Source organism: Callithrix jacchus, chromosome 2, assembly GCF_049354715.1.
Source record: "Callithrix jacchus isolate 240 chromosome 2, calJac240_pri, whole genome shotgun sequence".
Taxonomy (NCBI): domain Eukaryota; kingdom Metazoa; phylum Chordata; class Mammalia; order Primates; family Cebidae; genus Callithrix; species Callithrix jacchus.
This window is the reverse complement of record NC_133503.1, coordinates 94,000,588-94,019,956: the sequence shown is the minus strand read 5'-3', so window position 1 is coordinate 94,019,956 and position 19,369 is coordinate 94,000,588. Positions and strand designations below refer to the sequence as shown.

Sequence of the window (19,369 nt, the reverse complement as noted above, 5' to 3'; positions counted from 1 at the left end):
AAGCTCTTTATATAGTTTTTACTACCTTGACAGTTGGGTAGTTTGCAAACATTTTCGTCCATTCTGTAGTGTATTTCTTCACTTTGTTTCCTCTGCTGTGCAGCAGCTTTTTAGCTTGATGTGATCCCATTTGCTCATTATCACTTTGGTTGTCTTTGAGGTCTTACTCTTAAGAAATCTTTGTCCAGCCCAAGCTTTTATAGAACAGATTGTCCTTTCCTGAATGCATGTTCTTAGTGCCTTTGTTGAGTTGACTGCTAGTAAATACAGGAACTTACTTCTGTGTTCTCTATTCTATTCCATTGGTCTGTGTCTTGTTTTTATGCGTCTATCAGGCTGTTTTGGTTACTACAGCTTTGTCATATACAATTTGAGGCCAAGTAATGTGATGTCTCCAGCTTTGCTATTTTTGCTCAGGATGGCTTTGGCTACTCTGGGTCTTTTGGGGTTCCATACAAATTTTAGAATTTTCTTTCCTATTTCAGTGAAGAATGTCACTTGGAAAAACTGGGGCAGGAAAGGAGGAACAGTATGTTTTATAGATCTAGATTCAAGAACTAGGAACAAATAGCATGTTGTAAGATAGTTACAAAACAAATAGAGCTATCTCAAAATCAATAGGACATCCTTTGTGTCTATCACTAGAAGTAATCAACCTTAGATTCATGTGTATCAGCTATGATGACAGAAGGAACTATGGGAGTTGATTTATAAGGATACCTCTTAAGATTTTACTCACATGTTTTATCTTTCATTCATTAATATTAAATAAGAAAACATAGGTAAAACTAGTATCTGGTATCAAATTTTTACTTTCCATTATTTCTAGAAATTCAATTTTAAAAAACTTCAAGATTTAAATTCAAATCTGAAAATCTGTCTTACCCCCTTGAGTCAGCAAGAAAGTGACTGAAGAACAGGAACTTTATTAGTCTTTTATGAGTTTTGTGTTATTCCAATATTGTAAATAGTAGTCATTCAATACGTGAATGAAAGGTTATACAAACTGAAGTTTATACTTAAATTTCTACGGTTTCTGACATTGCCAAATTGCCCCCTAAAGTGAAGCACCAACTCATATTCTATTCACCAAAATATGACAGGATTTCCCCACAACACCCCAAATACCAAGATGTACATTATTTTTATTGTTGATAAATGTTAATCAGCATTTTTTATTTGCATTTTTTGTAAACAGTGGGGTTCAAGATGTTTCATATTTTATTGGCTATTTGTATTTTTTTGTGAATCGAAATTTGGCATGTTTTGCCTATTTTTCAGTTGGTCTTTTCTTACCAATTGAAATCTCCATATATTTAAGACATTAAAAGCCCTGTTATATGTTGCAAATATTTTCCATTACCTTTTGCCATATAAAAATTATTAAACTATACAAAATTTCCTTTGTTTTTAGCTGTGTTATTTTGCTAATCACAATTTCATTCACTCAATGTTATAATACTAATTATATTATGTATAATGAAATGTACTAAGTATTTGTGTGTGGGTACCAAATAAAAACCAGAATAACTAGACATGTGGTTCTGAAGCAATATGCAGTAAGTGTTGTAATAGTGGCAGTTTGCTCTGTTTGTATGAGAGAAAGGGTATCTTTTCCTAGAATGATTCAGATAGCCTTTAAAAAGTCAAAGTCTAAATCAGGCCTTGAAGAGTTAGGATTTGAAGGGGTGAAGGTGTAAGTAAATTGCACAAGCAGAAATAGAAAACAGAAAACACAAGGCATCTTCAAATAGTGAATAATCCAGTATGGGTTAAATAGTATTGTAGGGAAACTGTATAAATATGGTTTGAACTATATTCAAATAGTATTTGCTGAATTGTTTTCTGAATACTTTTCATCATGTGGCCTGTAGCTGGCTTCCTTAGTGCCAAATGTTTATTTGGCATATTATAATCCTTGGAAAATGAAGGATCATGAAGAAACTGCATAAGATTTTTATTTTCACGCTCCTTCAACACCTAAGGCTTTCCCACTTTGTGTTACAACGCAATTGGTTGACTAATATTATATGATCTGAGGACTAGACTGTACTTCTAGTAGCTATTTAAGGCCTCTTTAGGACTGAAACTTATAGAAATCAGATTCTAGGAATTATCCAATCTCATTTTGATTTCAGATAAAACATTAATTTACTTTATTCCTTAAATATGATGAATTATGAAGTGTTTGGCATAAATATTGTAATATCATATACCTATGTGCCATGGGTCATCTATGCAGTTAGCAAGACAATATTGACACCTAACCTATTTAGTCACAAACAAGGAAAACTTAAAATATCACCTGAATGTTCAATCTTTCCCCCAAGTTTAATTAGACTTGAGAGTTTAAAAATAAATTGTGTTTTAGGTTCCAGTCTCCTAATAACTTATCAGATCCAGGCTTAATTATTGTTTAATGTTGCAAATTTAGCACAGAATGATTCTTTGAGTAAAAATCAAGAAATAATTAAATATGATTTGAAAAAGTAAAGTTCAGACCAGGCATGGTGGCTCATGCCTGTAATCCCAGCACTTTGGGAGGCCACGGCAGGTGGATCACCTGAGGTCAGAAGTTCGAGACCAGGCTGGCCAACATGGTGAAACTCCATCTCTATTAAAAATAACAAAACATCAGCCAAGCGTGGTGGCAGGAGACTGTAATCTCAGCTACTGGGGAGGCGGAGGCAGAACTGCTAGAACCCAAGAGGCGGAAGCTGCAATGAGCCGAGATTGCACCATTGCACTCCAGCTTGGGCAACAAAAGTGAAACTCCGTCACTCTCACTCACACACACACACACTGCAAAGTCCTATGTATTCTTCAGAGTTGTTAGGAAAGAATACAAGGCTAGCTACATATTAAGCTAACCTTAAATTTAACAAACTATTAAGTTATTTAGGTTAAAAGAGTAATTAAATTGATGCTACAAATTCAACCAGCATTTTTTATTTTTGAGGTCTATCATCTGAAACCTCAGTGGCAAACATAATACACAAATTCAACCTATTTTTGCTCTTTGTTGAATATGCAAATATAAATATATTCACTTCCTTTAGTAAACTGGACAAAACTAGAGGACAGACCTTTTCCAAACTCAACTTAAATGATATAAATACTTGGAATTCTACTACATATAAATACTTGGAATTCTACTACATACCATTTGAGATTCTGTTTTGAAATTCCATTCACATTCCATTCAACTTACTAGAATGCCTTTTTTTATTTCCTTTTAAGATGGGGTCTCATTCTGTTGCCCAGCAGGGATGCATTGGTACAATCATGGCTCACTATACCCTTGAATCCTGGGCTCAGGGGATCCTCTTGCCTCTGCAGCCTAATAATGATTTTCATTTTTATTTTTGGAGAAATGGGGGTCTTGCCTTGTTACCCAGTCTGGTCTCAAACTCATGGCTTCACAGAATCCCCACACTTTGCTAGACCTTCCAAAGTGCTGGGATTACAGCTGTAAGCCACCATGCCTGATCTGGATGCTTTCTAAAAATATGGCATTACAAATACAGAAGGAAGAAAAAAAAAGTTAAATCTCACTTCAAGAAATTATCGGTCTAATAGCATCAGTAAAAATGGTACTTTTAGTCATGGCATAAAATAGACATTAAGGCTACTTTTCAATTGTATGCTTTCAAGTTGGAAAATGCATTTTGAAACATTCAAAAAGATGTTACTGAGTTTACTCATCAAGTGCTTTTGACACTATAAATGATAGAGTAACACCACAGTTACATCACTGGGACTCAAGAATCTTTAAATGATAGGGCTGAAAATAGATATATGACTTATTTGTCCAGAATTTACGTTTCTGTATCCCCCCCAAAAAATTGAACTATGCATATTGTCTAAAATTATAGACTTTCAATCTATCAAACATGCTTGTTTTCCTGGCTAGATATTAGCTAAAAATTAGCAAAAGCAGCCATTTCCCATTATTCCCCAGCAAAGATGTGAAACCAAAGTGCCTAACCTTTTTCCGCCTGGTGGGCTGCCCTCTACTGGACTATTTGAGGTATTCAGCCAGCAGGTCAATGTGACCGTTTAAGAAGGTAACCACCATAGACATAAATGTAAACATTAAAGAAAAAGGAACTCTAGTAAATTAACTTTTACCATGAAAACAACTTCAGTCATTCTGAGAACTGGTAATGAAGACATTTACACAATCTTTGTCTCCATTTCAACCTTAAAGGCAGATCTCCAGCAATAATTGTAACAGGTAGGAGCAATGGGTATACTGTAACAACCATCTTTTATGATGTTTTATATATTAAAACAAATCATATTTTTGTGAGTCCTTTCATGCTATGGATGTTTTCTTATGCACAGAGTAGACACATACTGAATAGATGACATCTGTTAAGTCTCTTGCCACAAGCATCAAAACTTTTCAGAGCTGTCTCTTCTGTGAAAATCTATCTCATGTAGTACACGTTGATTTTCTCTGTGGTTCATCCCCATGCCTGGGATTTGCAGTAATGTAGAACCAATTTACCATCACTGCCAAAACACTACAAAAAGAAAAAAAGGCAATAAATCAAACTCAATCTTTATTATTCTTAGATGAAACTAAGAAAATAAATGCTACCTGTATCACAAATATCCACACATGTATATTAAATTACCTGTTACAGGCTATCTCTTTTAAAGGATGCCTGTTTATATCAGACACATATTAATAATCCTAAGTGTTTAATAAAATCTATCCTTTAAGCATCTTAGGCATGAATGAGCTTACATTCTTTAATCTTGTCCTTCTCTACATCTCCAACCATAATGTATGTAATTTCAGCTGTTTTCTAGTAGTGGTGCTAGTATATGTACTCTAATGACTATTGCCATGAAACTGTAAGATGTTGAAAAGGTCACTGTCATGCTGTTTTTTCAATTTCTTGTAAGCAGATTTGGATGACATTATAAGAACAATGTAGACAAAATCCAATGTAGATAAAGAAAAAGCCTTACTTTCTAAGAATTACAAAGATGACTTTGAAGTATCATTTATTCCTTGGTTCTTCAATTATCGTATTATTTATTAAGATCCTACTATGATCAAGATGTTAGAGAGGTAAGAGAACAAGAAAGTCATCTTTTCTATCCCAGACAATGAAGAATGGCATGCCATCACTTGAAATACAAATGTGAATTAACAATACTACACAATATATATATTATATAGATGTGCATACTCCATTAAGGAAAAAAATAGTAATTTCTTTTTGTTTTTTTACCTCATAGAGAGTTCCAACTTCTTGGTCTGGGGAAGGAGCAAAGGACTGATTCACATAAATAAACTACAAGAAAGTGGAGAAAAACAGAGATGTTTATTGGTATCCTGATTAATCTGCATTTTTCTGGGTTCCAATCAGCTAGCTATTTTGTATCATTTTCACAATTGAAGAAATATTCTCTGAATTCCTAACTTTTCTAAAATAGTCAATTTAAAGAGATGAAGATCTCATTTTTCCTCCAGAGGAACAAAAATAACACAATTTAAGTTCCTAGAAGAGTGGTTCCCAACTTTTCAAAACTAAGAAACATTTAAATATTTTTTAATAAATGGCTACGGAAGGGCTGGTTATTCAAGAAATTACATTATAAAATTTTCCCCACTTAAACCCATAAAGAACTTTTCCTAAGAAAATTTCACACACAGCCAAAAATCAATATATTTAATATTCAAGATAGTTTGTGCATTTTCTTTGGGTAAATGTCACTTTCAGGTAAATGAAGCAGGAAAAAAAGTAACATAATTAAAACCTTATAACCTGGCTCTTTAAAGGATTCACTGTTCAATGTTTCAGTCTGTTTTTACTAAAATATTTCTAGTACTTCAAGTCATAGTGTCAAAGTGTCTTCTAATAATTTTCTTTTTGGAAAACATTATTTGCTTTAATATCCAAATTTGGGACTAAAATGTCCTGAATTTAACATAGTATTTTTTTTTAAGCCAGTATCAGAATAGTTGGTTGACAAGATATTATTTTGGTCACCAACCATGAACAATCAATACCGCTTGCATCTCTCTTAGGCAACACAGTGTGGTGATTAAGTATATAGGCTCTACTGAGACATATCTGGGTTTGAATCCTGGCTGTAAGTGCAAATGATATCTCTCATCCTGTTTCCTTATTTGTAAGATATGGAAAATAATAGGACCTATACCTCTTGGGTCTGTTAGGAAAGACAAAATGAGATAATAAAACACCAAGTATCAGTCTCTGGTATGTGTACTCAATAGATGTTATTATTGTTAAATGATCTTTAAATAGTTATAGTAAAATATCAATTTGTGCTTAAGGCAGAGTAGAGTTCTAACACAAAAATTTCAGAACTGTTAACAGAAAACAATGAATTTTAATGTGTATTTTTTGTAATACAGATAGAATTTGTGTTCAATGCCTGGCAATTTATGAGCAAATACAGATTTTACTTTTTGTACATTAAAAATGAGGGGAAGGGCTCTCAGTAACAGCTTAGCTTATTTCATGAGTGTCTATGATGTGCTGAGAACGGCACATGGAACTATGAAGATTAATGTGATCTCTAACCCTCAATGAGCTTTCAATCTATAGGACAGGCAGACACACATGAATAAATACAGGTGACGAAAGTACATCTAATAAAGTACGTAGCATACAGAAATGAACACTAGTCCAGCCTAACAAAAGGGTCAAGAAATGCTTTGTGGGAAAAAAGAAGTAGGATTTAACCAGGTGAAGAAAGTAGTAATTAGGACATCTTAGGCAAAGGAGACAGTAAGATGGTGTTGAGTGTTCACAGAAACAAACTAGATGGAGCAGAGAACCAACCAAAGGAATTCAATATAATTTTGTAACAGGTGTTAACTGGAAATTTTAAAAAAGCAATTCAGTTTAAAAGAGATAAAGCCATGTGTTTGTATATTATAAAGTTCTATACTAACAACAAGTTAACATCATCAATTTCACTGTAGAAACTAAGTGGCTTAAAATTAGTTACTTTTAAAGTAGATGTAGTTATTCCAGGTTTGTGAAAGTAAAATTCCATAGAAGTTGTATTTCTAAACTACAAGAACCTGGGCAGAAAAAATTATTTAATTAAATAATTACATATTGCTTTTAAATCAGTTTTTTTTCTTTTTTAAATCAGCAGTCTTTAATGTCTCTATAGTTTTTTTGGTTATAAAGCTCTTTGTCTAGTAGGTTCCTCATGAAGGGTTCATTGGAACAGTATTTCCTGCTAATAGTTTGTGCCCTGATTAAGTCAGTTATGCAGGATATGAAATACTTATCTCACACATTTTCCTTAAGTATTTTTGTTTTCAAAGTTTGATGATAGCCTAATTTTCTAAGTCAAGCCATCTTCACGGCCCCCCTACATTTCCAAATGATTTCAAGTCCAGTAATTTTAAAGGAATTCATCCTGATGTTCATTATTCCTGGTTGATATTCTCAGGTACTTGGAATGTTTTTTCAATATTTAGTTTCAAGTCTTTTATCTTAAATTATATTTTTACAGTATTTGTTCTGTTTCCTTGCTCTGGTTTTCTTCTTCATGGACGCTTGTCCAAAGGTTGACTCTTCTTTTAAATTTTTTTCATCTTCTATTTTTCTTAACCCATTAGCTGTTGTTTATGTTCCCCCTAGTTTAGTTTCCATTTATGAAGTAATTTTTCTTCTATTTCTAATTCTTTTCCTGAGCTCTGTCACTTCATTTCTTAGTTTTACTAATGCTGATTCTGTTTTTCTTTCATATTTTATACCATCTTCTTGTTTGTAGCTTCTTTGAAATGCAAGGTTACGGTTTTCGCCTTTACAGGCATATTTTTGTCTTGATTTCATTGTCTCTAGGTATGTTGTTCTATTCCACATCTCTTTTTTCTTGTAACACTGTACAGATTTGACCTTGATACTTCCTGTTACTGTTTTTATGTGAGATTAGTTCTCCTCAACTTTTAGAATGAGGTGAATTAGGGTAGTTTTTCTAACTTCACAGAACTCCCTCTGTTGTTTTTTGTATACTGTTCAAAATGATGAGGGCTGGCTTTGAGCTTTCCAGGCTCTGTTCCCCTCCACTTTGATCTGGTCTCTTTCCTTCCTTTCTCATGTCTCAACCCTTTTCAATTTTCATTTCCTGAAATTTCTCCTGAGTATGGGGTCCCAGAGCCCTCCTGGGTCTATTTTGACATTGCCTGATCCCCTTTAAGTCCTCCTTAGTGCAGATCTATTGTCATCATGTGCTAACGGGCAAAACCCCTCTCAGTCGGCTTCTATTTTTAAATTAGCCCACTTTGCTTCCCAGTGAGGATCTATTAACTCTTCTGAGGTTCTCCTTTTCTCAGTGCTGTCAGATGCCAACCATGTACTTACTGCTTCTTTTAGCACAGATGCTGATACCAAGCAGGTCCTGTGGTTGCTGGTGGTTTATCCCCACCAACATGTTTTGGGGTTCATGAGGATACCTTATCACCTCATTTTGTTATAAATACTAATCATGGGTTTTTGGTTTTGCTATCTAGTTAACTAAGTTTTGTGGGAATTTCTATGCCTTTTGATACCACTGCTATCTTCCCAGAATTCCCAGCATTACTTTTTTCCTTTAACATCCATTAAGCTAGATAAAACTCAGAAGATGACAGTTTTATATTAATCTAGGAAAATGACAAAATAAATCTTGTTTATGTTTCCCATTGCTTAAATGGGAAAGCATAATCATATTCATTACAGAGGCTTTTATTTTACCCATATAAAATTTTCATAGGTTAAAATGGTTGAATGATGGCAATTTTATATGGTTTAACCTACTACGTACTGGTATCAATCAAGTCCTTTCAGATTATTGAATGAATATAGGCAATACAAAATTTCAAGACTCTTAATATTAACACAGAACACAGTATCATTTCTTCTTTTATCTTCACGTATTTCTAAACTAATGCATTAAATTACTCATTACTCTTATTTTACCAACTCTTCATGTTGCGTCTTTAGTAGAGACATAGCTTCTGCTCATTTCTCTCAAGTGTAGGTCCTCATTCCCGACTTTTCCATTTAGCTTCCAACTCTAGACAATGTCCTCTGTTTGGGAGTATAGCAACTATACGCACTTGGATGACACTAAAACTTCTTGCTCATCTCTGATAGCCGCCCCTTAAATTAAATTCTACACGGCACTCTTATATAACAGATGCTTTTCTCACTCTGATTGGTCACCAAGGGAGACACTCACCTGTAAAACTCAATTATTCCCAATTACTTTTCCCAAACAACTTTCCTTGGAGAAATCCCTGGCTTTATGCCATTCTTATCTCAAATAAATTCTAGTTATACACCTACCTTGCATTTACTTTTTAAATATGAAGTCCCTTTTGTGAGAGCACTTACAGCCAAACTCTTAGATCAGAGTCAGCTTTTTGCTCCTCATTGACAAAAAGAAAATCCAAAATGTCCTGCTTCAATGATAGTTAACTTGTTTTACCCATTCACAAACCAAGTATTTCCCCCTAGCACCCCCACACAAAAATTCCTGATTTTATTTAAAAAATACTTAGTGATTCTTCAGCTACCTATCCACTCATGTTCTGAGTTAACACTATCCACGATTGTGATCTATTTGCAGATAAAGGTGTCTGATACATTTAAAAATATGAATATATAAAACAGCATGCTGAATACATGTAGACATCTAAATTTCTGTAGTCAAATGTCAAATTAAAATGCAGTGGCATTTAAAGTATTAACCTTTACAACTGCCAACGTGAAGTGCTTAATGTGTACTGTAACATGAATAAGTATATCTCTTAGTTCTTTCACAATATATGGCAAAGATACATTGCTTACCTCAAGAAAAATAGGAAAAATGTAATTGCTATCAAAACAAATTGGAAAAACCCAAAACTTTCTAGTCATGTACAGATAATGTAATGTTCTATGACAGATTTTTCTGCACAGGTATTCAGTGACTTTCTGAGGAAAACAATACAGGAGGCAAAAAAGAAAAAACAAAAAAAACCACACACAAACTGGTTCACAGTGTAAAAAAAAAAACCTAAAACATTTCATTTAAGAATTCCCCAGAAAATCCTTTGATAATGTACGTAAATTTCACCAACAAGAGATAAAGTAGGGCATGGTAGCATACTCATGTAATCCCACCACTTCTGAGGTGGGCAGATACCTTGGGCTCAGGAGCTCAAGACTAGCCTGGGCAGCATGATGAAACCCAGTCTCTACTAAAAACATAAAAATTAGCCAGGCGTGGTGGTGCACTCCTGTAATCCCAGCTGCTTGGGTGGCTGAAGCAGGAGAATCACTTGGACCAGGAGGAGGAGGTTGCAATGAGCCACTGTACTCCTGCCTGGGCAACAGAGTGAGACTTGCCTCAAAAAAAAAAAAAGAGAGAGAGAGAGAGAGGGAGAGATAAAAGGGGATAACCAAAGTAACATGTGTGGCTCCATACACATTTCTATAAACAAGTTATTCATTGTTGCCTAGAAACCATCGCAAATTTTTGTAGGAAAACATCACCACTGGTTTCATACCAACTGTTCTGAGGCCACAAGTTTAAGAAACTTTTTGATGAAGTCAATGAGTCCTTGGATGGTTCGTGTTCGCTCTACTGCCCACTTCTTTGTTTTCATAATAGGAGTATCTCCCACAGCCTTCAGCAAAATGTCAACTGTAAAAGAAGAAAAAAATTTACTGACAATTACACTGGAATATCTAAAGAGAAAGGAATATAAAAGAAGTCAGAAATATTTAATCTACATCCATCTTATGTATTTATGATACTAAAGATATGTCAGAGATGTAAAAATGTTAGATTCTTTTTCATCTTTTTTTTGAAACTACAAAGTTTTCCTAACAGGACTAATTTTTAAAGTGCATTTTATTTTAACAGGCATTCCAAAAAGAAGAAATACAAATAATCAACAAATAAACAAAAGTTCAAAAAAGCAAAGTAAAATAATGTCATTTCCCTTTTCACCCACCAAACTAGTAAAAATTAGAATAATTAACAGTGTAGATGATACTACTATTGATAATATGAAATAGTATACACTTTATGGGTATACAATATGGCATGCAATATGCTAATACAGATCCCAAAGAAGGTATACTTTGATTCAACAGTACTTCTAGGAATCTAGTCTAAGAAAATATGAGATGTGTAAAAATTCACTTAAAAAGATTTCACCTCCATTTAAGCATTTATTTTTATATGAAACACTGTAAACCTGAATATCCAGCAAGGATATTTGGAGGTGACTGATTAAAAGATATTATACTCAATGATAGAATGTAGTAAACAGCACACACTTTAAACTGCCTGGGGTTCAAATCCTGGCTTTGCCACTTGCTGGGTATGTATGTGGATAATTTAATCTCTCTATGCCACATTTTCTTCATTTGTAAAATGAGGATACTAGCACCTACTCCACTGGGTTGTTGTGAGGAATTAACACATGTTTATAACAGTATCCAGCATACATAACTCATACTTAACTAACCTTAAGATTAAACAGCCTTTATAAAAACACATTATAAAAGCATATTTAATGGCAGAGGAAGTTAGAAAAATGTTCTAAACACAAAACAACATGTATAATATGATCTCAATTTCATTTAAACCATCATAAACACATTCACATAAATATTGAAGCATATGCACCACAACGTTATTTCTCAGTAGTGACATTATAGGCAATGATTACTTTGTTTTACTTATGCTTTTTGTAACTACCAAATTTTCTACAAAAGACCTTTTAATAAAGGAAAGCATTAAGTTTTAACAATAAAATAGAACCAAAGGACAAAAAGAAGTTGCAAAAAGGGAAATGTTAAGGTTTCAATGATCCAAAATACAGATATGCAAAATCAGAGCCTATGAATATGTCTCTTGAGTAAAGTTATTTTGCTTTAAAAAAAAAAAAAAAAATCTGGCAGGGCAGTGGTTCACTTCTGTAGTCCCAGCACTCTGGGAGGCAGGGGTGGGTGGATCTCCTGATGTCAGGAGTTCAAGACCAGGCTGGTCAGCATGGTGAAACCCCCTCTCTACTAAATAAAAAAAATTAGCCAGGCATGGTGGTGCATGCCTGTAATCCCAGCTACTCGGGAGGCTGAGACAGGAAAATCGCTTGAACCCTGGAGGCAGAGGTTGCAGTGAGCAGAGATCGTGATGCTGTCTCCAGCCTGGCGACAGAGCAAGATTCCTCGTCCAAAAAAAAAAAAGGACAAAAAAGCCATCTGCAATCCAAGGCTAGACACATTGAAAGCAAAATAGTGTATTGCTGCCCCCTAAAGTTAAGTCTATTCTATTACACCCTTCTTGCTCCATTCTTTTGGTATCGTTGTGGCCGAATGGTATGAGAGGTCAATATTAAAGTTTACCCCTGGAATCTAGAACATATGCTGCACACACACTATTTTCCTGCTAAAGAACTACTTAACCATCCTAGGTCCAGTTATCTTGGGAATAGGAAGGAATCTGGCGATAACGAGGATTTTGATTAGCTTGTCTTTCCTTCTTTTTTTTTTTTTTTTTTTTGAGATGGAGTTTCGCTCTTGTTATCCAGGCTGGAGTGCAATGGCGCAATCTCGGCTCACCGCAACCTCCGCCTCCTGGGTTCAGGTAATTCTCCTGCCTCAGCCTCCTGAATAGCTGGGAATACAGGCATGAGCCACCATGCCCAGCTAATTTTTTGTATTTTTAGTAGAGACGTGGTTTCACCATGTTGACCAGGATGGTCTCGATCTCTTGACCTCGTGATCCACCCGCCTCGGCCTCCCAAAGTGCTGGGATTACAGGCTTGAGCCACCAGGCCGGGCCTACCTTGTCTTTCATACCTCCCTTCTCGCTGCTCCCTCAATCCCCTGGGGCTACCAGTAAATCAATTAATGCAATTAAACATTTCCAGAAAGTGAAGCATAAAATATTATGAGTTATGCTACCTAAGGAAGAAGTATGAGACAGTGAGAAACTGGATAAGGAAAATAATTTAATTATAGCTGCCCTCTTTTTAAAGGTGATTTGCTTTAGTCCTGAACTCCAGATACACATTAGAATCAACTAGGGGAACAATTACTCCCCAGGTAACCTAACGGACTGCCAGTGCCACAACCTTGGTCTGTTCAACCATCTTTATTCTGTAGATTAAAACAAAGGCTGAGCATACAAAACAGTTAAGCTGCTTTCAACGGATTATCCTCAACAAATGATGACTACCCTCAAAGTAAGAATTCGGTAGTCAGAAACTAAGTTTTATATTGGAGAGACAAATTCAAATGCTAACAAGAGCCAGAAAAGAAAAATCCGATCCTTAAATGACGGTTCAATTTGCAAAAAAACATTGCCCAGACCAAAGAGACTATGCCCTCGAGCAATATTTACATCGTAAATCACTGGTTTTTTTAGCTTCTGTTTTACACAGCTATCATCAGGGTCAAGTAACAAGCTTTTGACTAAGACTGTTAGACCTTAAAATGAATCTCGGAAAGTCTGCTCTTGCCTATAGCAAACTGGAAGAAAAAAAATGCAACAAAAACCTGTAAAACCCGCGGAATTCTTTTGAATAAAGATTCTAGTGGTTATCCACAGAAATAATCACAGTGTACCACGTGGAAATGGCAGTATGATTTAAAGGGGAATGGGGGGCAGTCTTGGGAGAGAATTCTCCTCAGCAGCAGAAATTGAAGTTCGATGAAAACGCAATGATACCACTGTCTTTTTTTTTTTTTTTTTTTTTTTGCGACGGAGTTTCGCTCTTACTGTCCAGGCAGGAGTGCAATGGCGCGACCTCGGCTCACGGAAACCTCCGCCTCCCCGATTCCAGCGATTCTCCTGCCTCCGCCTCCCCAGTAGCTGCGTTTACCGGCGCGCGACATCATGCCCAGCTAATTTTTGTATTTTTAGTAGAGACAGTTTCACCATGTTGGTCAGGCTGGTCTCGAACTCTTGACCTCCAGTGTTCCACCTCCCCCCTACCCCCGGCCTCCCAGGCGATTACAGGCGTGAGCTACTGCTCCCGGCCAGAGACCACAGTCATCTTAAGATTGTGAACTGGGAAAACTAGTCTAGGACAAAATCAGCCTCTCTGCATCGAAGATGTTTACATGCTGCTTTTCTCATAGGCAACTCTAACTCTACAGAGAGTGCTTTAGAACACGTAACCTTAGCAATCTCTGTATTTTACAAAGTCGAACTAACTGTCAAGCAATAAAAGGTTGAGGATAGCTGGGTCAGGCAATGAAATAACTCACAAAGGTTCCAAAATGTGTTTCTTAAAAAGGTAACATCCATGCCTTCAGTTTTTCCTTAGCAGTCATTATGCCTAAGAATTCCGTTTTGGGTTTATGGCGTGAATTCACAACGAATTGGGAGGGGGAAAACAGTATATGCGAGTAACTCGGAAGGCGTGAATTCGAACCCAGCCGTTGCCAATGACCAACCCTACCACCTCAAAACATTAATCAAATAATTAGCTCCTGTGTTAAGTACATGGAATTACCGAGACCCCCACTGAGCTCCCGCCCTCCTTCACAGAGCTCGCTGTCCGGCCAACTCAGAATACACTATAAAAAGAGGTGTGGCATCCAAGTATCCCGCGCTACACATATGGAAAGAGATGGTATTTTAACACTCAACTCAAAGGTCTTGAAAATCAAAAGTACACTTCTTTCCTTCTGATAAGGCTGGTCAAAGTGCACGTCCAGGACTAGTGCTCCTCTAAATTTTGTTTCTTTACTGGCCGCCACCCCTAGTCTGATGCAATCTGAACCTCCCGCCTCTCTGCCCGGAAATAAACTTGTTACTTTTTTTCTTGGTGTCGCCAGCAGGTTCCTCTGTTCCCGGGGAAACTGCTGCGGAAGAAGGGGGTTCCGGAGTGGTTATTTCTGGGGAGACCTCCGCTAGACCTTCGCCTGCAGCAGCACTTGAGGGAGGAAGCTGAAACACAGACTGCGGCTCCTCCGCCATCTTGCTAGGAGAGACTAGAGAGCGGAAGTAGCGACTGAGCGCAAGCAATGGGCGTGCTTTTCTCCAGGGAGCGACCCAAAGGAGGCGCCAGAGTAGGGGGACCCAATTCCACAGTGAAAGTTGGAATTGCCGGTTAGTCCTTCAAATCCAAGCTATGGCAGACTCTCATCGTTAGTAACGCAATACGTGTTTCTCTGCGACAACAGACCTCGGGAGAGGAGCGTGGGCAACGTGCGCATGCTCGGTCGAGTGAGCAGACACCCCTTAGGCAACTGGCTCGGAACCAGAATTGTTTCCGCTTTCTTCAGTACCTGCCCCGCCTAGGCCCCGCCCCTCTTGCCCCGCCCAGCTGCTTGAGAGAGCGCGCGCGCCCGCGCGCGCGGGAGGGGGCGGGTGGGGAAGGATTGCCGGCGAGATTACTAGGCGAGGCTCGCGCGCCCGCCCCCGCCCTGGCCCCCAGTGCCTACCCGGTCGGCCCGGCACAGCCATGATCAAGGCGATCCTAATCTTCAATAACCACGGGAAACCGCGGCTCTCCAAGTTCTACCAGCCCTACGTGAGTATCCAGCTGCAGCCGATCATGTCGATGGGGAGTCGTTGGCGACGGGCAGCGCCCAGCTCGGCTTCCTCAGAGCGACCCCCTCCGGCGCGCTGCGGCCCTTCTCGCTCCCAGGCCGCTTGGCGCTCGCCGGCTGTCAGCCTCCCGGTGGGTGTGGACTGGGTGCCCACCTCCTTGCCGAGCGGTTAGCCTCCGACGTGGCTTTGCCCGGGCGGTTCCTTCGCCCGTCGGTGGGCTGCGTGCTTTCTCGGCTGCGCGGGCGAGGCCCTGGAGACTTCCCGGTGCCAGGGCCTCGCCGGCCGGGCAGCCGCAGCCCACCTGCACTCCGAGCTCTGCGCCCTGGCCCCAATAGCCCACCCTGCGCGGCTGCCTTCCTGCCGCCAGCGGCTGCGGTTAGCCCAGGAGGAGGAAGACGGCGCGGAGCTCGTTCTTCTCGCCCCCTCCCCCGACTCCCAGCCTTTCCAGGTGGACTTCTGTTTTGTGAACAGATGGGCTACTGTTTTTCACTGTAATCCTCTCATAGCGCAGGAACTTTGGCTTCCTGCGTTTGATAACTGCACGCTTTGTACAGTCTCTCTTTCGGTAAGTGACCGACTGCCCAGTGTGACTTTCAGGTGTCTCCTTATTAAAAAGGAAGGTAAGTGAGGACCTAATATTTTTATCAGACTTTTTTACCAGCTGGCTGCAAATTATTTACTCTCTAAATAACCGGCGACGTGTGCAGTTGACAGATTGGAACTGTGGTTCTATACCTAGAAGTTGTGATTTCAGCTTGTGATTTGGCATTTTTCCACCTATGGGAATTTGTCCTCATTTATAGTTTTTTTTTTTTCTGTTTATGAAGAATAGTAGCATTTGCAGGACTTTTCTTTTAGAAGTGTGAATACTGTTTAGTATGGACAAATGCAGGAGGCATTAAGGTAGTAGAGATAAGTGATTTATTAATGATCAAGGAAGAGGTTTATAGACTTTTCTGCTTATCTGAGGGCAAAATTCACAGCTGAAACACACAAAATTGGGCTCCCAGTGGTAGGATTAATGTGAAGCATAACTATTGTGTGGTATTGTCGCACTTTGCTTATGGCCAGAAATGAGCTTTCAATTTTGAAATTGTGCAAAGGCTAACACTTTTATGCAGATGAGTCCCAGATGGAAATCAATCTTGCCATTAAAAAGTAAATGTGAAAATGTCAGTTTGCCTAAAATGATAATACAGTCTGTGGAGGTGTTAGTTGAAGTGAGAAATCTTGAGCATATTCTTCATTTTTTTTGAAGTTGTTTTGCTTTTGCTAGCAATGAAGAGTATTTTCAGCTACTCCTGTGTGATTTTAATTTAGTATAACTTAAATATAATGGTTTGTTTAAAAATTCTACATCATTCTTTAATCCAGGTTAAATTCTAGCTGATTCTCCCGAGTGAAAAAAATGCTGTTAATTTTACCTATTTGTTAAAATATAGTAATGGCCTTTATTGAAGGAATCTTTGTCATAACCATTTTGCCAGTGTCATCCATTTGCAGTGTAAAAGAAGTATGTTGCAATAGTAAAACAATTCAGAAAATTATTTTTTCCATATCTAAACTTAAGCAATATTCAAAATAGTGAGTTTCCTGGCTAATCTATATAATCAGTATATACTACTCCTGTAGGGTAGAATTTATCTACTGAAAAGTGCATTTAATTTAGAAACTCAGGAATCCATCTTTCCCTTGTCCAAAAGTGGGAACAGAAATATTCTTTACCAGCACTCACTAGGTAACAGTGACAGTTAATGTGAGAAGTGGCAGTTCTGGCAGCAGTGGTGGCATTTTTGGCCATTGTATGAGTGATGTTGCTCCTGGGGGCTGGTAGCTAGAAGATATAAAAAGTAGAATCCTGGTGATCACTAGCCATGTATAAGTGGGGTAAGAGAAGTTGTTTCTGTGTATTGGGTTTCTATAAATTGGGTTTTGCTGAGTGTGTATTTTTGTCTTTCAGGAATAATTTAAGATTATTTATTTACATATTTGCTTCCTCCACTAGACCATAACCTATTTGAGGGCAGATATTTTTTTCATTCATTGATTCCACGAGTTTGTCAACGGACATTTATTTCATGCCTACCATGTACAGTCACTATTTTAAAATCTGGTGATGAACGGATAACTTTCTCTCTTGTAGGAGAAACATAGACAGAGCTACTAAGGAGTAGGCTATATTATAGCATGCCAGCTAGTAGTAAGTATTGTGGAAAAAAATAAAACAGGGAAGAGTCTTAGAGAGCAAAGGGGGTAAGAAAGGCAGCCTTGCAGAGATCTGGGCGAAGAGCATCCCAGGTAGAAGGAGCAACAAAACAAATGCAAAAGCCCTGAGGAGAGAGCCTGTTTGAACAACTCCAAGAACTTCTACACAGCAAGAGCAGACTGTTTAAGGGAACATTAGTTGGAAGTGTCTATTTGTGTAGGGTGTTACTCTGTTCTTGCTGCCTGGAATGTCCTTCCTTTCCATTGCCACATGTCCCAATTCAACCTCTTGTCCTAGGCCCAGCACAAATGTCACGTAAACATTCTGTGAAGCCTTTCATCTTGCTCAAAAGCTCCTCTTGGTTTTTAGATTTTGTTTTTTATCTTTGTTATGGAACAATATTCTCATTCACAGCCTGTAATTCCTCAGGGCAGCCATGGTATAGAATCCTTGAAGGAAGGTATCAGATTTTGGATATGTTTGTGTCATTCTCAGCAGTCAACACTGAGTCTTGAACATAGAAAACTCTAAATTTTTGCTGAATGAATTTATTTAGAATCTCCTCTCTTGGGATAGAGTTTGGATTAGAATTGACTTCTTGAATTTTCTTCTATCTCTTAAAATGTAGTCCTTTACTAACTAGAGGCTTTAAGAACCCCTGCCTTTAGCACAGAAGTAATGATGGAATACCTGTTACTCAGCTGTTTCTGTTTTAAGGAGCTCTCTAAGAAGTATATGTCCAATAAAAATAACAATTTTGAGTTTAATTTATTAAACAATATCTAGGGGTTTGATTGAGCTAACGATTCCATACTCTGGCAGGATGCTGAGATTTGAGTCCAAGAGTAATGGTTTAACACTGAGCAATTTGCAGATTGTTTAACCGTTTGCCAACAAGTTTATCCTACTGCATTTCATTTTCATTCCTCATTTATCTCCCTTATAACAACTTATACATTCATCTCTGCCCTTTAACAGTACACATTTCCATTTCATGTTGTAATAGATTTTTAGATTCGATTGTGGCTCCAAGCTGTTATGTGTGAGAAATATGAAGTTACACACCTGTTTTGCTAAACGGAAGTTTTAGTTCATTCTGCTAGAGTCAGACATTAAGAATTCAAGAGTGGGCCAGGCGCCATGGCTCATGCCTGTAATCTCAGCACTTTGGGAGCTGAGGCAGGATCACCTGATGTCAGCAGTTCAAGACCAGCCTGACCAACATGGTGAAACCCTGTCTCTACTAAAAGTACAACAATTAGCCAGGCATGGTAGGGCATGCCTGCAGTTGCAGCTACTAGGGAGGCTGAGGTAGGAGAATCACTTGAACCTAAGGAGGTGGAGGCTGCATTGAGCCAAGATCATGCCACTGCACTCCAGCCTGGGTGACAGAGCGAGACTCTATCTCAAAAACAAAAAAAAGAAACATCTGAAAAAAAATAAAGAATTCAAATATGGCCTCAGAATACATCCCTTTTTGTTTTTGCCTTCTATATCCTTGGTCTATGACTGCATAAATTCAAATGTTTTTCTTGGTTTATCTTTTTAGATTGATGCTTAGCGACAATGACTTGGCAACAGTAACCTTTAGTCTTTTGATATTTGCCTGATAGT

The 19,369-nt window shown here is 37.9% G+C and overlaps 2 protein-coding genes across 10 annotated transcripts in view; one reads left to right on the top strand and one right to left on the bottom strand.

Moving 5' to 3' along the window:
- Positions 1–910: 910 nt before the first annotated feature.
- Positions 911–14,986, bottom strand: ATG12 (autophagy related 12). Of its 2 annotated transcripts, XM_008991655.4 has the most exons (4): positions 14,811–14,986; positions 10,541–10,677; positions 5,250–5,312; positions 911–4,529 (listed from the first exon to the last, which is right to left on the bottom strand). In XM_008991655.4, exons 1-4 carry the CDS (start codon positions 14,971–14,973, stop codon positions 4,470–4,472), a joined length of 423 nt encoding a protein of 140 aa, XP_008989903.1. In that variant the 5' UTR covers positions 14,974–14,986; the 3' UTR covers positions 911–4,469. The 2 variants fall into 2 exon arrangements, with proteins under 2 accessions (XP_008989903.1, XP_035146951.1); XM_035291060.3 differs by lacking the exons at positions 911–4,529; positions 10,541–10,677 and having other exon boundaries at positions 5,251–5,312.
- Positions 14,987–15,356: 370 nt separating this feature from the next.
- The window catches only part of AP3S1 (adaptor related protein complex 3 subunit sigma 1), an 85,790-nt gene continuing 81,777 nt past the window's right edge, over positions 15,357–19,369 (top strand). For all 8 annotated transcript variants that reach the window (XR_004739691.3, XM_017969733.4, XM_008991658.5 and 5 more), the window contains exon 1: positions 15,357–15,529. Coding sequence is in view for 7 of the 8 variants with exons in the window: in XM_017969733.4 (XP_017825222.1) it covers positions 15,461–15,529 (69 nt within the window). In the remaining variant the exon portion in view is untranslated. The remainder of the gene's footprint in view (positions 15,530–19,369) is intronic.

Bases quoted from the DNA above. Each gene is read 5' to 3' on its own strand.
- ATG12 (XM_008991655.4), bottom strand. From the start codon at position 14,973: ATGGCGGAGGAGCCGCAGTCTGTGTTTCAGCTTCCTCCCTCAAGTGCT. The intron at 5,313-10,540 runs GTATGAAACCAG...ACTTTCTTGTAG, and splicing joins TTGTGGCCTCAGAACAGTTG to TTTATTTATGTGAATCAGTC. The intron at 4,530-5,249 runs GTAAAAAAACAA...TTCTTTTTGTAG, and splicing joins AAGTTGGAACTCTCTATGAG to TGTTTTGGCAGTGATGGTAA.